This window comes from Actinia tenebrosa, unplaced genomic scaffold, assembly GCF_029948245.1.
Source record: "Actinia tenebrosa isolate PJP-AT-01 unplaced genomic scaffold, QUT_ActTen_1.0 PGA_scaffold0__85_contigs__length_37466705, whole genome shotgun sequence".
NCBI classification, from domain to species: domain Eukaryota; kingdom Metazoa; phylum Cnidaria; class Anthozoa; order Actiniaria; family Actiniidae; genus Actinia; species Actinia tenebrosa.
The window spans coordinates 33,622,634-33,640,915 of NW_028292569.1; the positions used below are offsets into that span (position 1 = coordinate 33,622,634).

At 40.2% G+C, this 18,282-nt stretch overlaps 1 protein-coding gene across 2 annotated transcripts in view; it reads right to left on the minus strand.

Annotated features, from left to right (window-relative positions):
• The window catches only part of LOC116307349 (huntingtin), a 30,907-nt gene that overhangs the window by 3,633 nt on the left and 8,992 nt on the right, over positions 1 to 18,282 (minus strand). For both annotated transcript variants that reach the window (XM_031717541.2, XM_031717540.2), the window contains exons 15-59: positions 18,095 to 18,132; positions 17,957 to 18,023; positions 17,580 to 17,680; positions 17,430 to 17,506; positions 16,807 to 16,949; positions 16,474 to 16,731; positions 16,086 to 16,261; positions 15,767 to 15,827; positions 15,354 to 15,692; positions 14,988 to 15,095; positions 14,722 to 14,799; positions 14,389 to 14,630; positions 14,233 to 14,308; positions 13,866 to 14,030; positions 13,418 to 13,473; positions 13,138 to 13,301; positions 12,620 to 12,756; positions 12,366 to 12,482; positions 11,738 to 11,857; positions 11,381 to 11,587; positions 11,130 to 11,286; positions 10,804 to 11,016; positions 10,608 to 10,708; positions 10,386 to 10,489; positions 10,015 to 10,105; positions 9,387 to 9,560; positions 8,801 to 8,877; positions 8,305 to 8,428; positions 7,656 to 7,799; positions 7,099 to 7,185; positions 6,873 to 7,014; positions 6,436 to 6,647; positions 6,171 to 6,248; positions 5,639 to 5,735; positions 5,368 to 5,445; positions 4,759 to 5,073; positions 4,212 to 4,303; positions 3,801 to 3,955; positions 3,470 to 3,538; positions 2,825 to 3,017; positions 2,286 to 2,510; positions 1,351 to 1,506; positions 1,034 to 1,105; positions 347 to 462; positions 79 to 193 (exon numbers count right to left, since the gene is read on the minus strand). In XM_031717541.2, coding sequence (XP_031573401.2) covers positions 79 to 193; positions 347 to 462; positions 1,034 to 1,105; positions 1,351 to 1,506; positions 2,286 to 2,510; positions 2,825 to 3,017; positions 3,470 to 3,538; positions 3,801 to 3,955; positions 4,212 to 4,303; positions 4,759 to 5,073; positions 5,368 to 5,445; positions 5,639 to 5,735; positions 6,171 to 6,248; positions 6,436 to 6,647; positions 6,873 to 7,014; positions 7,099 to 7,185; positions 7,656 to 7,799; positions 8,305 to 8,428; positions 8,801 to 8,877; positions 9,387 to 9,560; positions 10,015 to 10,105; positions 10,386 to 10,489; positions 10,608 to 10,708; positions 10,804 to 11,016; positions 11,130 to 11,286; positions 11,381 to 11,587; positions 11,738 to 11,857; positions 12,366 to 12,482; positions 12,620 to 12,756; positions 13,138 to 13,301; positions 13,418 to 13,473; positions 13,866 to 14,030; positions 14,233 to 14,308; positions 14,389 to 14,630; positions 14,722 to 14,799; positions 14,988 to 15,095; positions 15,354 to 15,692; positions 15,767 to 15,827; positions 16,086 to 16,261; positions 16,474 to 16,731; positions 16,807 to 16,949; positions 17,430 to 17,506; positions 17,580 to 17,680; positions 17,957 to 18,023; positions 18,095 to 18,132 — 6,117 coding nt within the window. The remainder of the gene's footprint in view (positions 1 to 78; positions 194 to 346; positions 463 to 1,033; positions 1,106 to 1,350; positions 1,507 to 2,285; positions 2,511 to 2,824; positions 3,018 to 3,469; positions 3,539 to 3,800; positions 3,956 to 4,211; positions 4,304 to 4,758; positions 5,074 to 5,367; positions 5,446 to 5,638; positions 5,736 to 6,170; positions 6,249 to 6,435; positions 6,648 to 6,872; positions 7,015 to 7,098; positions 7,186 to 7,655; positions 7,800 to 8,304; positions 8,429 to 8,800; positions 8,878 to 9,386; positions 9,561 to 10,014; positions 10,106 to 10,385; positions 10,490 to 10,607; positions 10,709 to 10,803; positions 11,017 to 11,129; positions 11,287 to 11,380; positions 11,588 to 11,737; positions 11,858 to 12,365; positions 12,483 to 12,619; positions 12,757 to 13,137; positions 13,302 to 13,417; positions 13,474 to 13,865; positions 14,031 to 14,232; positions 14,309 to 14,388; positions 14,631 to 14,721; positions 14,800 to 14,987; positions 15,096 to 15,353; positions 15,693 to 15,766; positions 15,828 to 16,085; positions 16,262 to 16,473; positions 16,732 to 16,806; positions 16,950 to 17,429; positions 17,507 to 17,579; positions 17,681 to 17,956; positions 18,024 to 18,094; positions 18,133 to 18,282) is intronic.

Here is an 18,282-nt window from a genome sequence, read left to right on the forward strand (position 1 = left end):
CATAATCTCGACTTGGAGCCATTCATTTCGTGGTCACTCAAGCGAATTTCGGGGCAGACAAATGAGATTTGTGCATACCTTGAGTATGTTGGCTTTGAATTCTGCATCTGGGATTTCATCATTGTAATGTTCAATTAGGTAAAATACGGTGGACCACATAACAAGAAGATGCTGTTGGGCCAGCATTACAGCACTGAAAAACAATATCAACAAAATAATTAAGTTCATCAAATAGTTGTTTAAATTGGCCACCATTCTGTGATACAGAATAATAACACTGGTAAGCTACTGGTAGGTTTTTATGGAAGAAAAGATGAAAGGAACTGATCAGAAATGCGTGGCTTACTTTGGAAGTGTATTCAGTTTTCGTCCAAGATGCTCGGTCAGGATGGGTATTAACAGAGACACCACAGTGGGCACGTGTGATTCGAGGATGTACAAGGATCCATATAATGCTGACATCTAGAGAAATAGACAGAACATGAAGCAAAATCTCTCGACCAGCAAAAGAAAACTAAATGAAAGGACACAAAGGAAAGGATAGGGTAGGGAGAGGTTATGAAGTTTAAGAAGTGGGTGGCGAATCAAGGAAACCAGGGCCACTGCAAAACACTGGCAAAGCGGTTGGCAACAGTGGAAAACACTTGCCTGTCAACTCTAGGAATTCTCAGGTTCGATTCCAATCCTAGACTCGACATAACGTGTGCAGCGCCTTAGATCTTTCAAGATTTGAGGATTTTTCTTGGTTTACGGTTCTCCTCCCTGCGCAAAACATGCTAGATTTCAATTCGACAGTAAGTTAGCCTTGTCTTCACTTTGATTAGCCCAGAGGACTTTTTATATAAGCAAACGAGAGACAGAAAGGGAATAAATGGAATGAGAAAAAAGAAAAAACAAAGGACCACAGTCGTGTAGCCTTGTCTTCACTTTGATTAGCCCAGAGGACTTTTTATATAAGCAAACGAGAGACAGAAAGGGAATAAATGGAGTGAGAAAAAAAAAGAGAAGAAAGGACCACAGTCGTGTATTTTACCTGAAGGGGAACATGTGGACTTCGTAAAGACGTTTCCACAATCTTGAACACTTTTTCAGAAGTTTGTCCCTCCTAACACAAGAATACAAAGCCAATGGGTCAATACCGTGTCTCTTTTCATCATATATCACAGATATAATGATAAAATGACAAAGTCACAACGATATACGCACGCACCCAAGTACATAGTTAGAGAATATATACATCCTTTCTCTCGGGGAAATTTTTTTTACCGCATTTGGTTATGTGCTGCTAAACATAGAGTTAATAACTTTGCATCACTGATATTACACTGAAATTTTATAAACTGAACTTACAATTTTTAAGAAAGCCAGTGCTTTGCAGATGACAGGTAAGGAGTACTGAATTAGTAGGTCATCTTCTGATGGGTGATTCTGGTGAAGTTCAAGCAGCGTGTCTAGGATCCATTCAAAGTGATGACCATCGATGAACAGATCAGAAAACACTACCAACTTAAAAAGGGTACAATCAAATGGTTACAATCATTGAATGGTATATATATATATGTTATTTACCGGACAGGAGGTCCGGATAGGGAAAAACTGTGCCCGAGGTCTTGAATATACAGACCACCAAGGGCACAGTTTTTCCCTATCCGGACCGACTATAGGACGGTAAATAACTTTTTTTTTCCCCGTATTTTTTTAACTTGTTTTTGTGATCGTTTTGTGTTATCGTTTAGCGGCAAAGGATACCGGACCGCGCGCGCGGGGAGATACTGACAAAATACCGCCCGCTCAAACAGCCAATCAGAACGCAAATAAATACTCTTATTACTAGAGATAGTAATAATATATTTAAAAAGGTGGATTTCTGTTAATAGTCAGAATTCGGCTAGCGATCAAACAGGTACCTAAAACGAGGAACATAAGGAACATACATTAATTAGACTTCACCAATAAAAAGCTTAACTTTGATTTGCAGCAATCATTTATTTCGTCTTATCGACGCTTGATACTCGCCATAGTTGCTCTTTTGACAATTGTGCATCCGCATTCTTTTTTTTTTTTTGTCTTTTTTTTCTTTTTCTTTTCTTTTCTTTTCTTTTTTTTTTTTTGATTTCAAAGTCGTCGTGGAAGCGAGAAGACGGGCCACTGGTACGCAAAACACTGGCAAAACCGTTGACAACAGATATTTGCAATTTGCCCAGATATTTTGAAAATTGCCATAAAGACTGGATCCAGACTGCAATGGCGAAAACACGTTGCGCCCAAACACATGGTGGACTCACCGCTTTAGTAGCTTCAGACAAAAGCATGAGAGGAGTCCTGGGCTGAACATAAGGTGACATCCACTGTTCAAAAAGCTCCAGTAAAAATTGTAGACAAGAACGAATATCAAGTTTTTCTGGTTTGGCCATGCGAGGAATGGTAACGACGATGGCTGCGTCGTCGTCACTGTCAGGATACTCTTGTAGTTGGGCTTGAGCTTGGCTGTGCAGGCCCAACAGAGAAATCTGTCGACGAGAAAGAAGACAAACTGTTTTTTTTTTGCAATGAAAAAGACTAGAAATTTTTTTGGAATGTCAAACCCTGTCAAAAGGGACACCGAAGAAACAAAAGAAACTGCCTGCACAAAGGTGGTCTGTTATCAGTGACTGAATTCGTCCAAACAAGGGTCCATATTAAGTGGGTGCTCCTTACGGAAGCTCGAGCCAGCCATCTATATTTTGGATTCTCTAGATGAAAAATGTAGAATTCTCGAGAACAAGGCAATATTGAAATGATACAATCTCCAAGGATTAATCTCGAACGCTCTAAATCCCCTTACTTGTCCAAGCGTGTAGTCATGGAAACCAAGTATCCTGTCTACGTTCAGTCCGTACAGCGGATTGTCGAATACGAGCTTGTTACTAGTCCACACGGCAGTGTTTCCGTGATTAGAGACAAAACTATTCGATCGATGGAAGCTCGCGGAATGTTCATGTTTGACGTCTTCTTTTGTTAAGTACGCTTTACCAGTCCTAAAAATATGGAAAAACACTAATTTCAGTCAAGTTGGCCTTCACAAATTTATAAAGGCAGAAAATTACGGGTACTTCTGTTTCTGGCAGGCCTTTTACTGAGTTCGACAAACGAGGCGTATTCTGGGCTACCTATGGTACAAAAAAAACACCATATAAAGCTTGATGAACAAAAGCTGTCTGTACCTAAGCTTGATCAAGATGCACCACGGAAACTAACTTAGAAAAGACCTATGATCTGAGTTCAAAAGCGTTGGCTCTTACAAGGAGTTTTTAACACTTCTGGTAAAGAGAAAAGCAAGTCAATGATAAAGCTAAGGAAGTGCAAATTGAAGGCATGCGTCCCTTCTACAGTGGATAAAAAAGACGGAAGACATAGCCGCCATGTTGCTTGATATAACTAAAGAAACCAATATCAAATATCTCAGTGGTAAAGTCAACCTAAGTCTCACCCTGTGCAGCAATTATTTACAAACTCTTCTTCCACGAGCCCGCGTACTACAGATAACTTCTTTCCAGCCCTGTAAAATAGAAAGGATAAATCAGGACACCAAACTGAAAAAATCCCGAAACAGATAAAACAGCACCGTAACAGATCGATGTCTACCTAGGATGCAGTCAGGAAGAAAAACAGATAACCCGGAGAAAAACCCTGAAACATAAGAGCCGAACCTTGCAACAAGTAATACTGACAAATGATCATATATGGATAGCATTCTGGTAGTAAAGTGACACTATTATGTAAATGTAATTGTCAATGAGTAGTTTTTCAGAAGTTTCTACCTGCTACCAAGGAAAGGCAAATCCCGGTGTCTTGGGCTGTGTAGGTATCCCCCAACGTTACAGTTACCGGGGGTCGGGTACAGGGTAGTCTGGAGAAGAAGCGCTGAAATGCAACGGACTGCTAGACAACAAGAATGGCTGGCTTCCATGTCCTCCTAAAGATTAACGAGAATTTATAGGTTATAGAATAAATGTGCAACGACAATTGATGTATTAGGATATTACGTTTTGCACAAATTTCTGTGCCAAAAACTGAAAACAAACGTCTTCCAGGGTCTTATAATTTTTCTTGCGCTTGCGCTTGCGTTTGTGTTGCTTGTGTGAACCAGTCTTTAAACCTTATTCAAAGTAAGTATTCTGGATAAGGTTTATATCCATGCAGGAAAACTAATAGTAGTCATGTGTTCGTACCTCTTGTGAGACTTGTTCAGGAAGTGGTGGCGAGCTAAGAACACCGAGTAACGCTGCCCACGTCTCTTCGAACTGCTGCCTGTTAATCCAGCCTTTAATACAACAACAGTTTATAATTGAATCAGTAACTCTCTGTGTTGATTTTGCTTCTGGTAAAAGGAAAACTGAGAAATACTTGTACTAGTTTTTATTCGTTTTCTGGGATAAGGTAGGACAGCTAAATTGGTGTCATAGATCAGTATATCCTGTAGAACCATTCCAATGTACACTAACATGATCACATGGCACAAGCACAATTGGGGACTAGCAACATTTGGACACGCCCATGTATGCCACTATTTGAACGCAGTCACATTAAGAGAATATTGGATTGGAACGGATATTCTTCCTTAATGACAAAAGAATATACAAGAGGAGTAGTAGTGAATAAAAAAATTTTATCTTCTCTCCAGAAAAAAATTCTTTCTCAAGTAAAAGGACTTTACTGTTCCTGTCTTTCGCCATGCTACATCCTCTAATGTTATCAAACGAAGCCTATGAAGCCTACCTAAGATATTGACTCTCATAACAAATTCATTCAGAACATCTTTTTCTTTAAGGATCTCTATTGGTAAAGGTGGCAATTCTGTTTTTAGGGGTCCCTCAGGTGTCGGCATCCATCCTAGCTTCCAAACAAGAGGAGGTGTTCGTGCATAGCTGTTGACCAACGGTCGTCTAGCCAAGCCTACGATTGCCAGAGTGAAAGGCTCGTAAAGAAACTGGGGGAGGACTGAGAACGATTGGGACCCAGGCCTAAGGTATGTGTAGGTGTAGTTGACAAGGTCTGATATTTGGTCACAGGCTAAGGTGATGGACTGAAATTCTGAGGAAGCAACCACAGTAAATATAAGGTGAAAACATTCACTAGATTTTCTTGTCTTCTTTTCGTTGTCGTTCTACGAGGATGTTCTTAATTCAGTTATTGATGGGATACAACTGTGTTTTTATGAAGTATGTAAGGTGTAATGGCTTACCCCAGAGAGGCCTGTAATTCAAGTTTCATAAGTCATCAGGTCATGAACCCTGTTTCTATCAGTCATACGTTCGGTCAATAACTTGGTCTGTCTGTCCGTTTGTCTTACTATTTGTCTCACTGCCTAATTGCAAATACACTCACCATCTTCTCTGTCGGCACAGGGGCGACGATCTTCATCTGATATTTCATGACTTAACTTTTCAGTCCCGTTGACAGACACTAGAAGAAAAAAGTTCAATTGAGGGAGTTAAATATGAAGGTGAACAAGTTATCTGTAGTTCTTGGACTGGAATTGAATTTAGTACTTTAATATTTTTGTGGGTGTTTTCTTTTTGTTTGGGTGGGGGGGGGGGGGGGGAGGGGAGGGGGAAGTCGTATGGTACTGTAATAGCTTTGAATATGTTCGTCTTACCTGCTTTAATCAAAGTATAGACATGGTTGATGGCTTGACAAACTAATGTTACGTACTCCACTTCATTGACACTCTGGTCGTACTCCAGTAGAAGAAGCTGAGGATAGAAAAGAAGTGAAAACAATGGAATAACAACAACAGCACACAAGGGCAACGGAGCACTTTAGAATGAGACTGAAAGTCAGGAGGCTGAGTAGTGAGACATGAAAATTTAAAGGATGTTCAAACAAACAGTAGAAAGCTGAAGCCTCTCGCTTCCGTAGTCCCTTCAGCACCAGCTGCATCGGTAAAAACAAACTCTTACTGAAAAACTACAGTAAACAATAAAATGAGTTTGAAAAACGATAGATTGTTTTTATACGACGCACAATTATAAGCAACGATTTTAGAACCTTGACCATTTTTCAATTACACATGACGTCGGCGGCCATATATTGGATAGAGCAATAGATTTCTATTATTCCTTATAACCTTTTATCTTATACAAAGGTTTTTATTTTGATGGGAATGAACATGGCTGCCTACGGCTTACCTTGCCGATACAAGTTAATGCTATCTTCATTTCCACAGTGTTTGGAGGAATACCGCTGACCAGTTTGTGATGTACGATCTAAATGACATAAATATGTTTCAATTAGCCGTTCCGAGATTGAGGACAAAACGAGTCTGCATTACAGTGCATTGTGGGGCTGTTTTAGAGTAGAAAATAGCCGCCATCATTGATTGCCTCAAAACTTTATCGGATACATTAGAAATGACGCTATATAAATTGATTCTTATTATTATATAATACTCACCGCTAGGGGAAGAAAGATGAATCTACAAAGACAACAAATTTCATCTGCGTTTAAGACACACTGCCGAGGAAGCGAGCTGACGACACTACAATACGATACAATCCCACGAGCGAGGTCTAGGATACGGCTACACCATTGTGTATCTTTACAAAGAAAAGCAAAACTGTCTTTGTCGATGATTATGCGAGAAGATGAGTTGCCCTCTTCTTGAGCTAAATAGGATAAAATAAAATAAATTAAAACAGGATAGGACCGAGGAGCAAAGTTTTGAGTTTCGCCGGTGCTGGTGGCTGTGATGGTGGTGGTGGTGGTGCCAGGGGTAATGCCAGTCACGCTTATGGCATGCCTCGCCCTTGTTTCATAATCTTGTGACGGGAAAGACTGAGAAGAAATTAAAGTGCCTAACTGTTACCTAGGATACAGATCGCCATAGTTACCTTCACATGGAACGTTGGTCACGACTTCTTGCACCACGTGGTACATATGCCTAAATATGGTTAGTTTGGCTGCTAATAATAAATGGTCCACTCCAGTACTCTCGAAGTGTTCAGTGTTGTCGTAGAGCTTAATGACAGTTTCCTGTAATGAAAAAAAATAGATATTGAACATTTAAGTACCTTGTAGGAAAAGGTGGAACAGGAAAAGAATGAGCACGTGACTTACCTCTACGCTCAGTCTTCTGGAGGTGAACTGAAGTGTTCTTTCGACACCGACTAGAATGCAGTCTTCGAGAAGACCAACGTCGAATTCCTGTAAATAGTATTATACAGTAACACATCAAATACTATAGGAAAAAAACATTACGAAAAACATGGGGGGAGGGGGGGGGGGGGAGGAATAAAACAAGCAAGTGATCTATATTGGAAACTGTAAAAATAACAGCAGCAGCAACGATAACAATAGTATCGACAACGACTGAGCCAATGGAAGCCATAACAACTTTTTTTATTTTCTTCCTCACTCACTAATTTGTTCACCCATTAACTGACTGACCGACTGACCAATATACCGACTGACTGACCGACTGACCAACTCACCAACTGACTGACCGACTGACCAACTCACCGACTGACTGACCGACTGACTGACTCACCTACTGACCAACTCACCGACTGACTGACTGACTGACTGACTGACCGACCGACCGACCGACCGACCGACCGACTGACCGATTCACAACAACTAATACAGTAATCTTTAATAAAAAGGTGGCTGCTCACCTCTTGACTCATAATATTACAAACAGAGCTAAAGTTCAAAGCGCTTAAAAGGAGAATGGATTCTTGTGCATTTCTTGCCCGCAGTACACTGGGGTCAGGGTTGGCCGTGGAGCAGCAGTGGGATGCCAGACGAGAGAACCACTCCTAAAACACCAAATATTTGATTAGAGCGATGGTACTTAATCCGTGAAATAAAAACAAAATAGTTATTAACTAATAGTCGCAATTGGCACTAGATTGCTGATCTAGCAATAATTATTCTCTGATATATGCATTTGAGATACACAGTTGATATGAATCGAACCACAATAGGCACCATCATCACCTACCAATAAACCTACCCACAATACGCACCATCATCACCTACCAATAAACCTACCCACAATAGGTACCACCATCACCTACCAATAAACCTACCCACAATACGCACCACCATCACCTACCGATAAACCTGCCCACAATAGGCACCACAATCACCTACCAATAAACCTACCCACAATAGGCACCACCATCACCTACTAATAAACCTACCCACAATAGGTACCACCACCACCTACCAATAAACCTACCCACAATAGGCACCACCATCACCTACCCATAAACCTACCCACAATAGGCACCACCATCACCTACCGATAAACGTACTTACCTGATCAATAACGTAGTTTTTCATTGACGTAACTAGATGTGTGGTACTTGTAACCTGTTCGGTAGTCTGTGTGCGTGGAGAAGATGCTAAAATGTGATGAACCAGTGAACAAAGCCGAGGATTTCTAAAAATACAAAACAATGAACCGCAAGTCAGGAGTAAGAACAACTACGTATTATAGGATTATGGAAGATTTGCGTTAGGGAATCGAATAATGGAGTTGGAGTGGAAGTGGAAGTGGGAGACTTGGCATCACGTGTGAGTAGTGTTTGTTACGTCTCTTACTTGATTCAAGAGTTTTTCTCAGAGTTCTCCAGTTTACCTTCCTCCGCAAAACCTAACTTCGAATTCGATCTTTGAGTTAGCCGTATACTGACTTTGATCAGCCGCCAAGAGGTTGTTTCAAGGTATCGATAAAACTAGAAGCCTTTTCTACGCTGCCTCGGCAAAATTCGAAAGCATCGTCTTCTTAAAAACAAGGTTTCTCGACACTCACCTTTGTATCTGTTTCTTGGATGCCATCAGGTGACAGACAGCTATAAGTTCTTCTGTAGAAGTTTCGTTTTTGGGATCCTGAAGTAACAAATATAGCAACAATCGCAGTTTGCCATGGATCATAACAGTCAACGCCCAACACGCCAAAGAATCACGTGATCATTTGGCATGTGATCATCGTCTGGTATATTTAATGTCAAATATGGATATTTTCAAAAGCAGTTTACACACATATTGAGCTCACTAAATGCTTTCTAGAGAAAATATTTTTCATCAGTGTTATAACCTGTGACTAGCATTATTTCAATGGCACTTGCCATCTACTGGGTCGTTGACAAACATTCCCTAGTAATTCAAGACATTGCAACCTTATTTATATGTTTAAACACCACCAACATGGCTGCCTGCCATGCCTTCCAGTGCAAACGTAATGTAATTTTCTATGGTCAAGTAAGCAGTTAGTATATAGCTCAGGTTGGCTTATGAAGGTTTCCTTAAATATTTGCTTGTCTTCTTAAAGCTGTCACATGAGTAGACATTCGAAATGACTTCTTGGGCTACGTGTGGTTAACGGAAGACCAACCTACCTTCAGACGAGAGATTTCTATCTCCAGCCGTTTACAAATGTTGCTCTCCACCAGTCGTGTGATGGAACGGCAATCGGAATCGAGGAAAAAGTCCGCAAGGATTTTGAGAAGAAGGCAGGTTTGTGAACTGTGTACGTTCGCCAGGCACTGGACTAAATGTTTGGTGTAGGGTATCTGGGGAAAAAAAAGATATTTACTCATTTTATTTGACTCTGACTTTCATGTGACGTCATGAACGCCATGTTGGATAGCTTGCGCTATCAGCCAGCGAATGAATGTCATAAATCTCATTAAAAGCCTTCAGTGAAGAGCAATCTTTGCCTTCCATGCTTGATTGACCACTTGCCATTTGGCTGGGCCCGGAGCGAACTAAGGGTGGATAGCGCTATCCGGCGGATAACTCCTTATCCAATGAATAAAGTAATGCTGTTATCCAATAAATTTATCCGCTGGATAAGATTTATCCGTCGGGTAGCACTATTCACCTTCGTACAATCGGGCCCTGGTTAAGATTCTCGAGGCCGGAAATGACGTCTATTAGTAGAAGCCTTATCAAACGATCCCCATGGTAACCATGTCATTTGTCATTGCTTCTTTAACACATTCTAAGCTCTCCTACAAAACTTACATCTCTTTTTTGTCTTTCTTTTTGTAGAGCATGACCAGAGATGAATGTTTCCATTAATACACGACTTCCGTCCAAACTCTTATGAAGAATACTGCAAAATAGAGACGTTCGTAATAAGCAACAGAGGTAAGACAAAGAGATAAATTTAGTAATTTTAACAAAGTTATAGTTGTGATAAAACAAGAGAATATTGGAGTGGTTTTTTCGTATGAATGGGAACGTACGGCACCGACTTCCAGCACGCACAAAGTACTCAACAATCAAATGGTTTTCCGTTATTTGCGCACGAAAAACGACGCCGTCGTCTTTAGAAATCTGTCTAATGATGTAATTAAAACTTGCCATGCGCTCGGATTCTACGGCGCACATACCTAAAAAGCTTTACAACGGGTATCTCAGCATGCAGACGAATCAAATCTTCTATGCAAGACTGCAATAGTATTGTTACTTCATTTAGACTACACCCAGGTCGATCCTGTTGGTAGCAACAAAAGGAGAAAAAATAAGACCCGAAATACCAGCCGGGAAAAAAACGAACTGAATATTCAACATGGAAAAGAAAAAAGAAAAAAAAGTTTTTTATTCAATCATACCGCTTCCTTTTCTATCAAGAGATCGCAATAAAGCAAGATTGCGGCCTGTCGTGTAGCCTCTCTGTTGATTGGCTGGACACAGTCACGTGTTTCTTTGGTTTCTAACAGAAGAAAGGGTAGGTCGAAATAAATGTAGGGTCGTATAAACAAGTCAATAGAGATGTTAAAATATCTTTAAAATCATTTAATGACAAACCTTGTTTTGCGGAGGAACCTGTTTCTATTAGTTTATACCAGAAGGATGGATTGCTGAACGATAGCGACTTCAGTACCGTAGCCCAACGTAAGACTAACAGGGGATGGGTGGGGAGAATTTTGGTTAACGATGAATTGATGGCAGCTACTAATGGGTGTGGTGGCTGGCTGTTGCATAACGCAGACGTTGAAGTAGTGATTCGAGAAAAATTCTCTGAAAGGACGAAAAACATAGAATAATTTAGATGGCGTATGTGGGGTTCCTGTGTCGTTCAGTAGACAGGCAACCCGGTCAAAACTGATTAAAAATATGGAAAAAGAAATTACCTGATTTAATCATATGGGTGATTGAAAGACTCAAGCTAGAAAACTGCTTGTGCAGAAATAAGATATCAAGTCCATTGTCTTTAGCCAACATGTTGGACAGGTTCGCAATACGCTGAACAATGATGTTAACAACATGCAGAAGAAACAAGCTAAATAACTGAAACGAAACAAACGAATTTAAAACCTTTTAGCGGTGTCACGCAATCCAAATCCAATCCGTCATAGCGGTCACGCATTCCTTACATACCAACCTTATCAGATTCTTCAGCTGATACGCTGTCTCCTGGATTCTGATACTGTTCGTCCAGGGTTTCATCAACCAAGCCATTCAAAATGTTTGTTTTTATATGGATCTCTTTCATTCGGGATATTAGCTGGCCTTCACTCACGTGACCTTGTATGGTGTAGAGCAACACCAAGACCATGCTGAGCCAGCGCTCGAGGGTCAGCAGTTGGGTCTAAAAGATTGAAAACATAAGAACAAAGTAAATTAATGTAATGTAGAATGTAATGTAAAATGTAATGCAAAATGGTGATGATGGCGACGATGATAATGATACTGGAATCAACCAAAACTAGTTTAAAACGAGCGATATCACGAGTCTTACCAGCTGAATTGGCACAAAAAGTGCCTTGAGTAAGACGTCTGCAGGACGAAGAGATACAGGAGAAACTGCTTGGAACACTCCTTGCAATGCAGTAAAACCAAACTCATTCTCTACATAAATCTGTCATTACAAAACAATAGTAAGTGAAACAAAAATGGAATTTCGCCAAGGAACTTCGCATGACTAACTATCTGTGGATTACCTCTTGCTGTTGCTGCTTTCATATTTGCACCTGTTTATCATAGCCGTTGTCGTTGCTGTGTTGTTGCTGTTAGTGGTGGCAATTGTTATGGTGCTAGAAGTGATGCTTCTATTATTTGTGCAACTTTTGTAGATATTTTTGAAGTATTTACTCCAACTGTTGGCATGTCATCTTTTGTTGTTGTAGTTGTCGTACCTGCCACCGATGGTTGTAAATGTCATTGCTGCTGCTGTTATTGTCGTGTTTGCGTTTGTTGTAATTGCCGGATAATGCTTTTATTTGCTTTGTAGAAACTGTTATGGTTGGTGAAAGTTTTTCTGTTATATATTGTGATTGTCTTGTTAAATTTTACAGTGCTACTGGTTCTATATTTATTGGTTACTTATTCTAGGTGGAACAAATGAATTATTCCATGAAGTTATTTACCTGTTGTTTAGCAAGCATAGGTAACAGCATATCAATGACTTGTCTGGACATTTTCTTCCATCTGTCTTCATCTTCTCGTTGGTAGCAGTTTAGTACCATGGTCAACATCTCCAGCACCTGTTATGATAGCATAACACAACTAAGTATCTTCTCCGCTCAAATCACGTTGATTGACTACTTCATATTTTTTCTCGTTTTAGATTCAAGTACTGGCACTTTGAAGACCTCGTCTATCTATCATAATTGATATATACCTCTGCATACTGAACGAATCTCAACAGCATTGACACAACGACTTCTCTCTGGGTCTCAACTTCCTTGCCGGCGTCTGCCTTGCCTGAAGTACGCAACACGAAAAGATCGTGAACGATGGGCTGTAGAGCCGGAATGGCTGCAAAAATAAAGTAAACTTTTTATAAGTCAACTCTCCATAATGAAACGTTTGCATATCAGATGACGTTTTGGTAAGACAAGAACTTGGTTGACATGCTTTGCAATTTTTGTGTTGTTCAGACGCTTAAGGACACTTATGAAAATAGAGAAATCACAAAATAAAGAAAGTATTGCTGGTGGTAGTATTCTTGGAGAGAAAACATTTCCAAGGTCAAGACGGAAACATCAAGACTGGAGGCCATATTGGATGCCGTAAAGGCATGTGGTATACTCTGGTCTAGCTGTTTTGATGTAGAGAATAGATGTTTAAATCAAAGTCAGACCAGAATGCACCCTGTCGTGCAGATGCAATTTCAAAGAGTTTAAAGACTAAACTAACCATGCGTTTTGGCAGGTTGTCCGCTGGCCATAATACCGTCACACAGCTGTATGACTTTAGGCATTCCTACGATGGCCTTTGCTTGGTTGAACTTGGGTTGAAAGCATTCGTACGATAGCAAGACCAGGAATTGGAAAACGAATGGGAGAAAGGTATCACAGTTCCTGTAAATAAATAAAATTTACTTTGTCTTTCTCTCAGCTTACAACAAGAACACGGGTAAATGGAAATAAGTAAAGAAAATATTTTCAAAATGTTCTAAAATAAAACTAGCTCTTACTTGATTTGCCCAGCATCAACGTATTCAAACTGCTTCTGGATGTATGTGATAAAAATCTGGAACAAGTAACAAACGGCTTTCAATTTGTCATAGCTGTGATTTTCTTCACTGATGTTAAAAATATGAACAGCTCTGATCATGTGGCGATGGAAAGGTGATAATGGTGTTGATGATGATGTCCATAATGGTGAAGATGACCATGTTGCTTTTAATGGAGAGAAACGAAACGAGAGGAGGGAGGAGAGGAAAGGCAAGTGGTAGCATGGCAGCAAGCAAAAGCAGAATTAAATTATATGTTGGGGGACTTGACGAACTGCTTTTGGCTGGTAGTAGAATTAGGGACATCAGTATCGTTGCACTGAGCTATTTTTTTTTTTTTCATGATATAATGATCCCAAGTTGAAAATACGAATTGACATTTACTTTGAAGATGCAAGGAAATACTCACTTGGTCGGCATCAAGAAGAGCATAGTTCACTCGTAGCTTGACCAGCTGTGCCAACAGACTGAGCACTTGTTGTTGCAGTGTGACAGAAGTACTGATAGTGAATTCCTTGAGGGCCCGTATCACGAGTGGTTCGAAGAGACGAATGAATAAATGGATGGGTGATTGCTGGAAAAGAAAAGAGGATTAGCAAATTCCTGTCTAATGTATTAATGCATAATGCAATAAAGTGAGCCTATTGCCTCATCACCAGAATCCCTTGCACACTTTATTTTGTTCAGTTAATTAGCACCAACTGTCTTAGGACTTTCATTAAAAAGATAATCAAAGATTTCTTGGTGTACCTAATCTTTGATTTGTAGGTACCTACCTTATCTATCTTGACAGCCGGGGGAATTACTGAACCCGTTCTCCTTCGGATTTTCTTGAAAAAACTCCCAATTCCCCTGCAACATAAAAAATTCCTTCGTTAAAAAAAAAGATGTTGACAAGAAAAAATATCAGCAACAAGAAGTTAAATGACAACCTTTTAAGTGAACTTTCTGATTCTTCTTCCTTGTGAACCATCTTCTCGATGGATTGTAGGTACTCCCTTTGAGGCAGCTCGAAACAGTCATAGTACAAACCATCGCCACCATCATCTACATACTCTGTTGTCATGGATACGGGTAAGGAGATGAGAGTGTCCCCTAGGCAACCAGGGTAAACGGGTGTATGTGCGTGATCGGGTTGAGAGACAGCATTGATGCCGAACATTGCGCGAAGAAGCTGAATAGAAAATTAAATATAAAACGTCATTTAGCGAGCGATTACTAGAAATGAGACTCGTGGTTAATCAATGACCAATGAAAATGCTTACCTGTTGCACACATAGGAAGGTTTTGCAAGGCTCTACTTTAACACAGACTAGTAGATAACCAAGAATTTCTTCGACATGCTGATACAATAATAAGTTACAATAAGTGTTCGTTATCATTTTCCCTAAGGGTTCTAGTGTTTCAGTGCCCATGAAACAAGGGCCACGGGTTTGCTAGTTATGTAGACACGAAGTGCTAAATCTTGAAGCAAAAATCAATTAACAGAAAGACAGACAGACTCATTAATTTGACCTATAAAATGGTTTACCTTGCCAATTTCTTGAAATGAGGAAATTTCCAGGAAGTGAGAGAGTACACTCAAAGTGCAACGAAGAAAACTGGTAAATTTGTCTTGCAAAGCTTTTGAGAGTGTCACCTGAAGAAAAAAAGGTTTATTAGATTTGTCAATAAAAGGTCATATTTGATACCGTAGACATGTCAAAAGCCAATGACATCTTTTTACAACATCTTTATGACCACCACTACCACTATCATCATCATCATCATCATCGGTCCACTACCATCATCGTCATGACCACCACCACTATCATCATTAAAAACACCAACGACGACGACGACGAAAAAAACTGCAACAAAATTAACGATAATGCAGCATTACGACAAAGAAACCAACCTGGTAGTTTTGAAACGTTCCTTTAATGACTTCGTACAGCTTCATGTAGTGTGGTAAGTTATAAAAGGTACCAATGTTACTCTTAGGGGGAGGACCCTGATGATGCTTTTGCTCGCCATCAGGACCCTCTCCTCCACTCCCTGCCTTGGTAGGTGATTTATCGGAACTCGGTAGATCTGCTTCGGACAAAGCTCTCTTAGACTTGAGAAGTCGCTTTGGCACAGCTGAGACGGGTTGGGTTGGTGTTGTTGACGAGGAGGAATGGGGTGAGGCATGGGATGCACCCCCAGGGGCAGAGGGTTGGGATGATTTGTCCTTGCTTTGTCCTGGAAATGAAAGCTGAAAGACGAAAATAAGTCCCGTTAATTTGAAGTCTAAAAAAGGAACGGGAATGCTAAACATTTTCTATCTACCTTGAATGAATGTGCTCCAGGAGTAGCTCCATCTATTACATGGGCAAACACGTTCAAAAGTCTAAAAGTAACAACGACAAAACTTTCAATCAAACCGAGCCACATACAGTTGGCTTTAAAATGGACCTTGAGAGATTCAAAGCAGATTCGATTCTTTGGGGTGCATGTAATGTTATATCCGCCATTTTGGTTGACTTTGACAAAATATTTTGCCTTAGTGTCTTATGTTATGTCAACCAACATGGCGACCACGTCATTGGTCCTTATATTCTGATGGAAAGGGACGGACGCAACCAATAGTTAAAATATACCGCTTTACCTTATCAGATGTGCGATCAATTTTTCAGCCAAAGGACCAACTGCAGTGTCGCTGAACACGTTCCAAGCCTCAGAGCTGCCGGCATGTGTTGAATCTTCTGTTTGATGGCTGATTTGTGATTTCAGGGAAACATTGATGCCTGATGATGCAACTCCGAGAAATAGCTGCCCGGAAAGCTACAATAAAACACCAAAACAAATGAATACTAGAAATACCTTCAAATATGCATTGACCGAGGCCAAGAACGGCCTCTTAGGACTTATGGATGTGCGAGTATGTGTTGCATGTTGGATGATGTACACGAAAACAAATTGCACTCCTTCCAACATGGCAGCTATTTGGTCACACTAAAGCCCAAAAAATACTTAAAGTTAACTATGGTACATACTTGCAATAGATTCTGATGGGCGATGAGGTCATAGGCGATCCATGATGACGTCACATTACCAACAACCAATGAAAGCGGACCACCTCCCCCTGTACAACATATGCTGGGACTCCCAGGTCGAGGAGGGGCGTTAGTGCTGGAAAAATGAGAGGATATAGGGCTACTGCAATGCACTGCTACAGAACAGCCCCAGGCCGCCGGGTATGAGGCGATGGGGTAGGCCTGGGCCAGAGAATGAAGAAGGTGGATACAGCCAATCTGGGAGAAAAGATTACCATAGTAACGTCAGAATCAATGTCAACGTAAGCAAAGCAGGTAATAGAAAGGACCTACCGTGCGGTATTTGGAAGTGGAATGATTGAGGATTTCTGTTGTCATGGCAACGATTTTTGACAAGCTGTGGAGGATGGTAGCTTGTGAATGAAGCGAAGATGGCTGGCTACCTCTGTTGTCGCTGTTTTTCATTTTTAATTCATCTAAAATGTACATTAGTAAAAAGGAAGGAAACTTAAGTACCGTGTAAAAACGTGTGTCACTACATACTGACGTTTCACGTCAGTCCTTCGTTGGACTAAAACATTACATTGGTATTTTCATGAATAAGGCATTATCTAACTTCATTACGTATTGACATTTTGCTTCTTCACTTGGCTTTTCTCAGTACACAAGCCTTTCTTGGTCTTAGCCTTTCTTAGATACGAGTGAACCAGCTAAAAAAATCTCACGAATCTTGTTACTAGCCTTTGGTAATAGGCAAACCATCGCTCTCCATGCTAAATCATCCAGGTACATCTTTATTAAAACCTTTCCTTTCAGCTGGTAAAAATTCCAAACGGAACCCGAAAATTTCTATTGATAGCAACAAGTGTACAACTCTTGACAATCCTCATAACAGCAAGCTCAAACAGCTAGACCCAATTAAATGTTTTTTCACTAAATTTCTATCGAACACTTACCCACACTATGCGAGACTACTTGTACAATGGCCTGTTGCCTTGGATCTCCTGTGCTCAGCAGTAATTTTGGTACAAGTCTGAAGGTAAAATCAACAAAATATTATTCAATGATCAACTGTCATAGAGTATCTTTATAAAGACGGTACTTACTTGACACAGCATTTTGCTGCAGCATGTCTTACGCGGCCATCGTCATCATCAAGTGATGAAAACACTACGTCCTTCAGCAGAACGTCCTGGATACTCAGATGCTAAGAAAAAGCATCATTATTTCAATATTATCATCCATACATGATTCAAAGTTTAACCGTGCACAAACCCTCTTTATAACTCGGAATTAGTTGGTTGGTTCAAACATTTGATGGTTGGCCTTTGATGGTTAAAACAATCGTCTCAATTTTGTGAACGTATCTACTGCCTAGCGGGTGCCTAGATCCGTCCACGTATTACACAAACCTATTCATATCAACATAATGACTGGATGGTCAAAAACTAGCATACAATACAGAAACTAAATATCTTCTCACATTTAAAAGAGTATCCGTTTTGCTATCCGATTGGAAAAACTTGTTCGCCTCCAAGTACGTTATCAGCCTGAAATACAAATGACTTGGCTTTCAAAATAAACATCATTTATAAGCTTATAAGTAAGGATCATTCTTTACCTTACGTCTATCACTTCTATGAGCTCCAACAGTTCAACCTAATTTAGAAAAAAGATAAATCGCTAGGCATTGACCATAGAGCAAAATTTGAATGACTGAAAAGAAGGCTATAGGGTATGGCACGAAAAAGAAGACATTGTACCAATCATAGAATATGCTTGTCACGCCATACAGCACAGTTGCGTGAC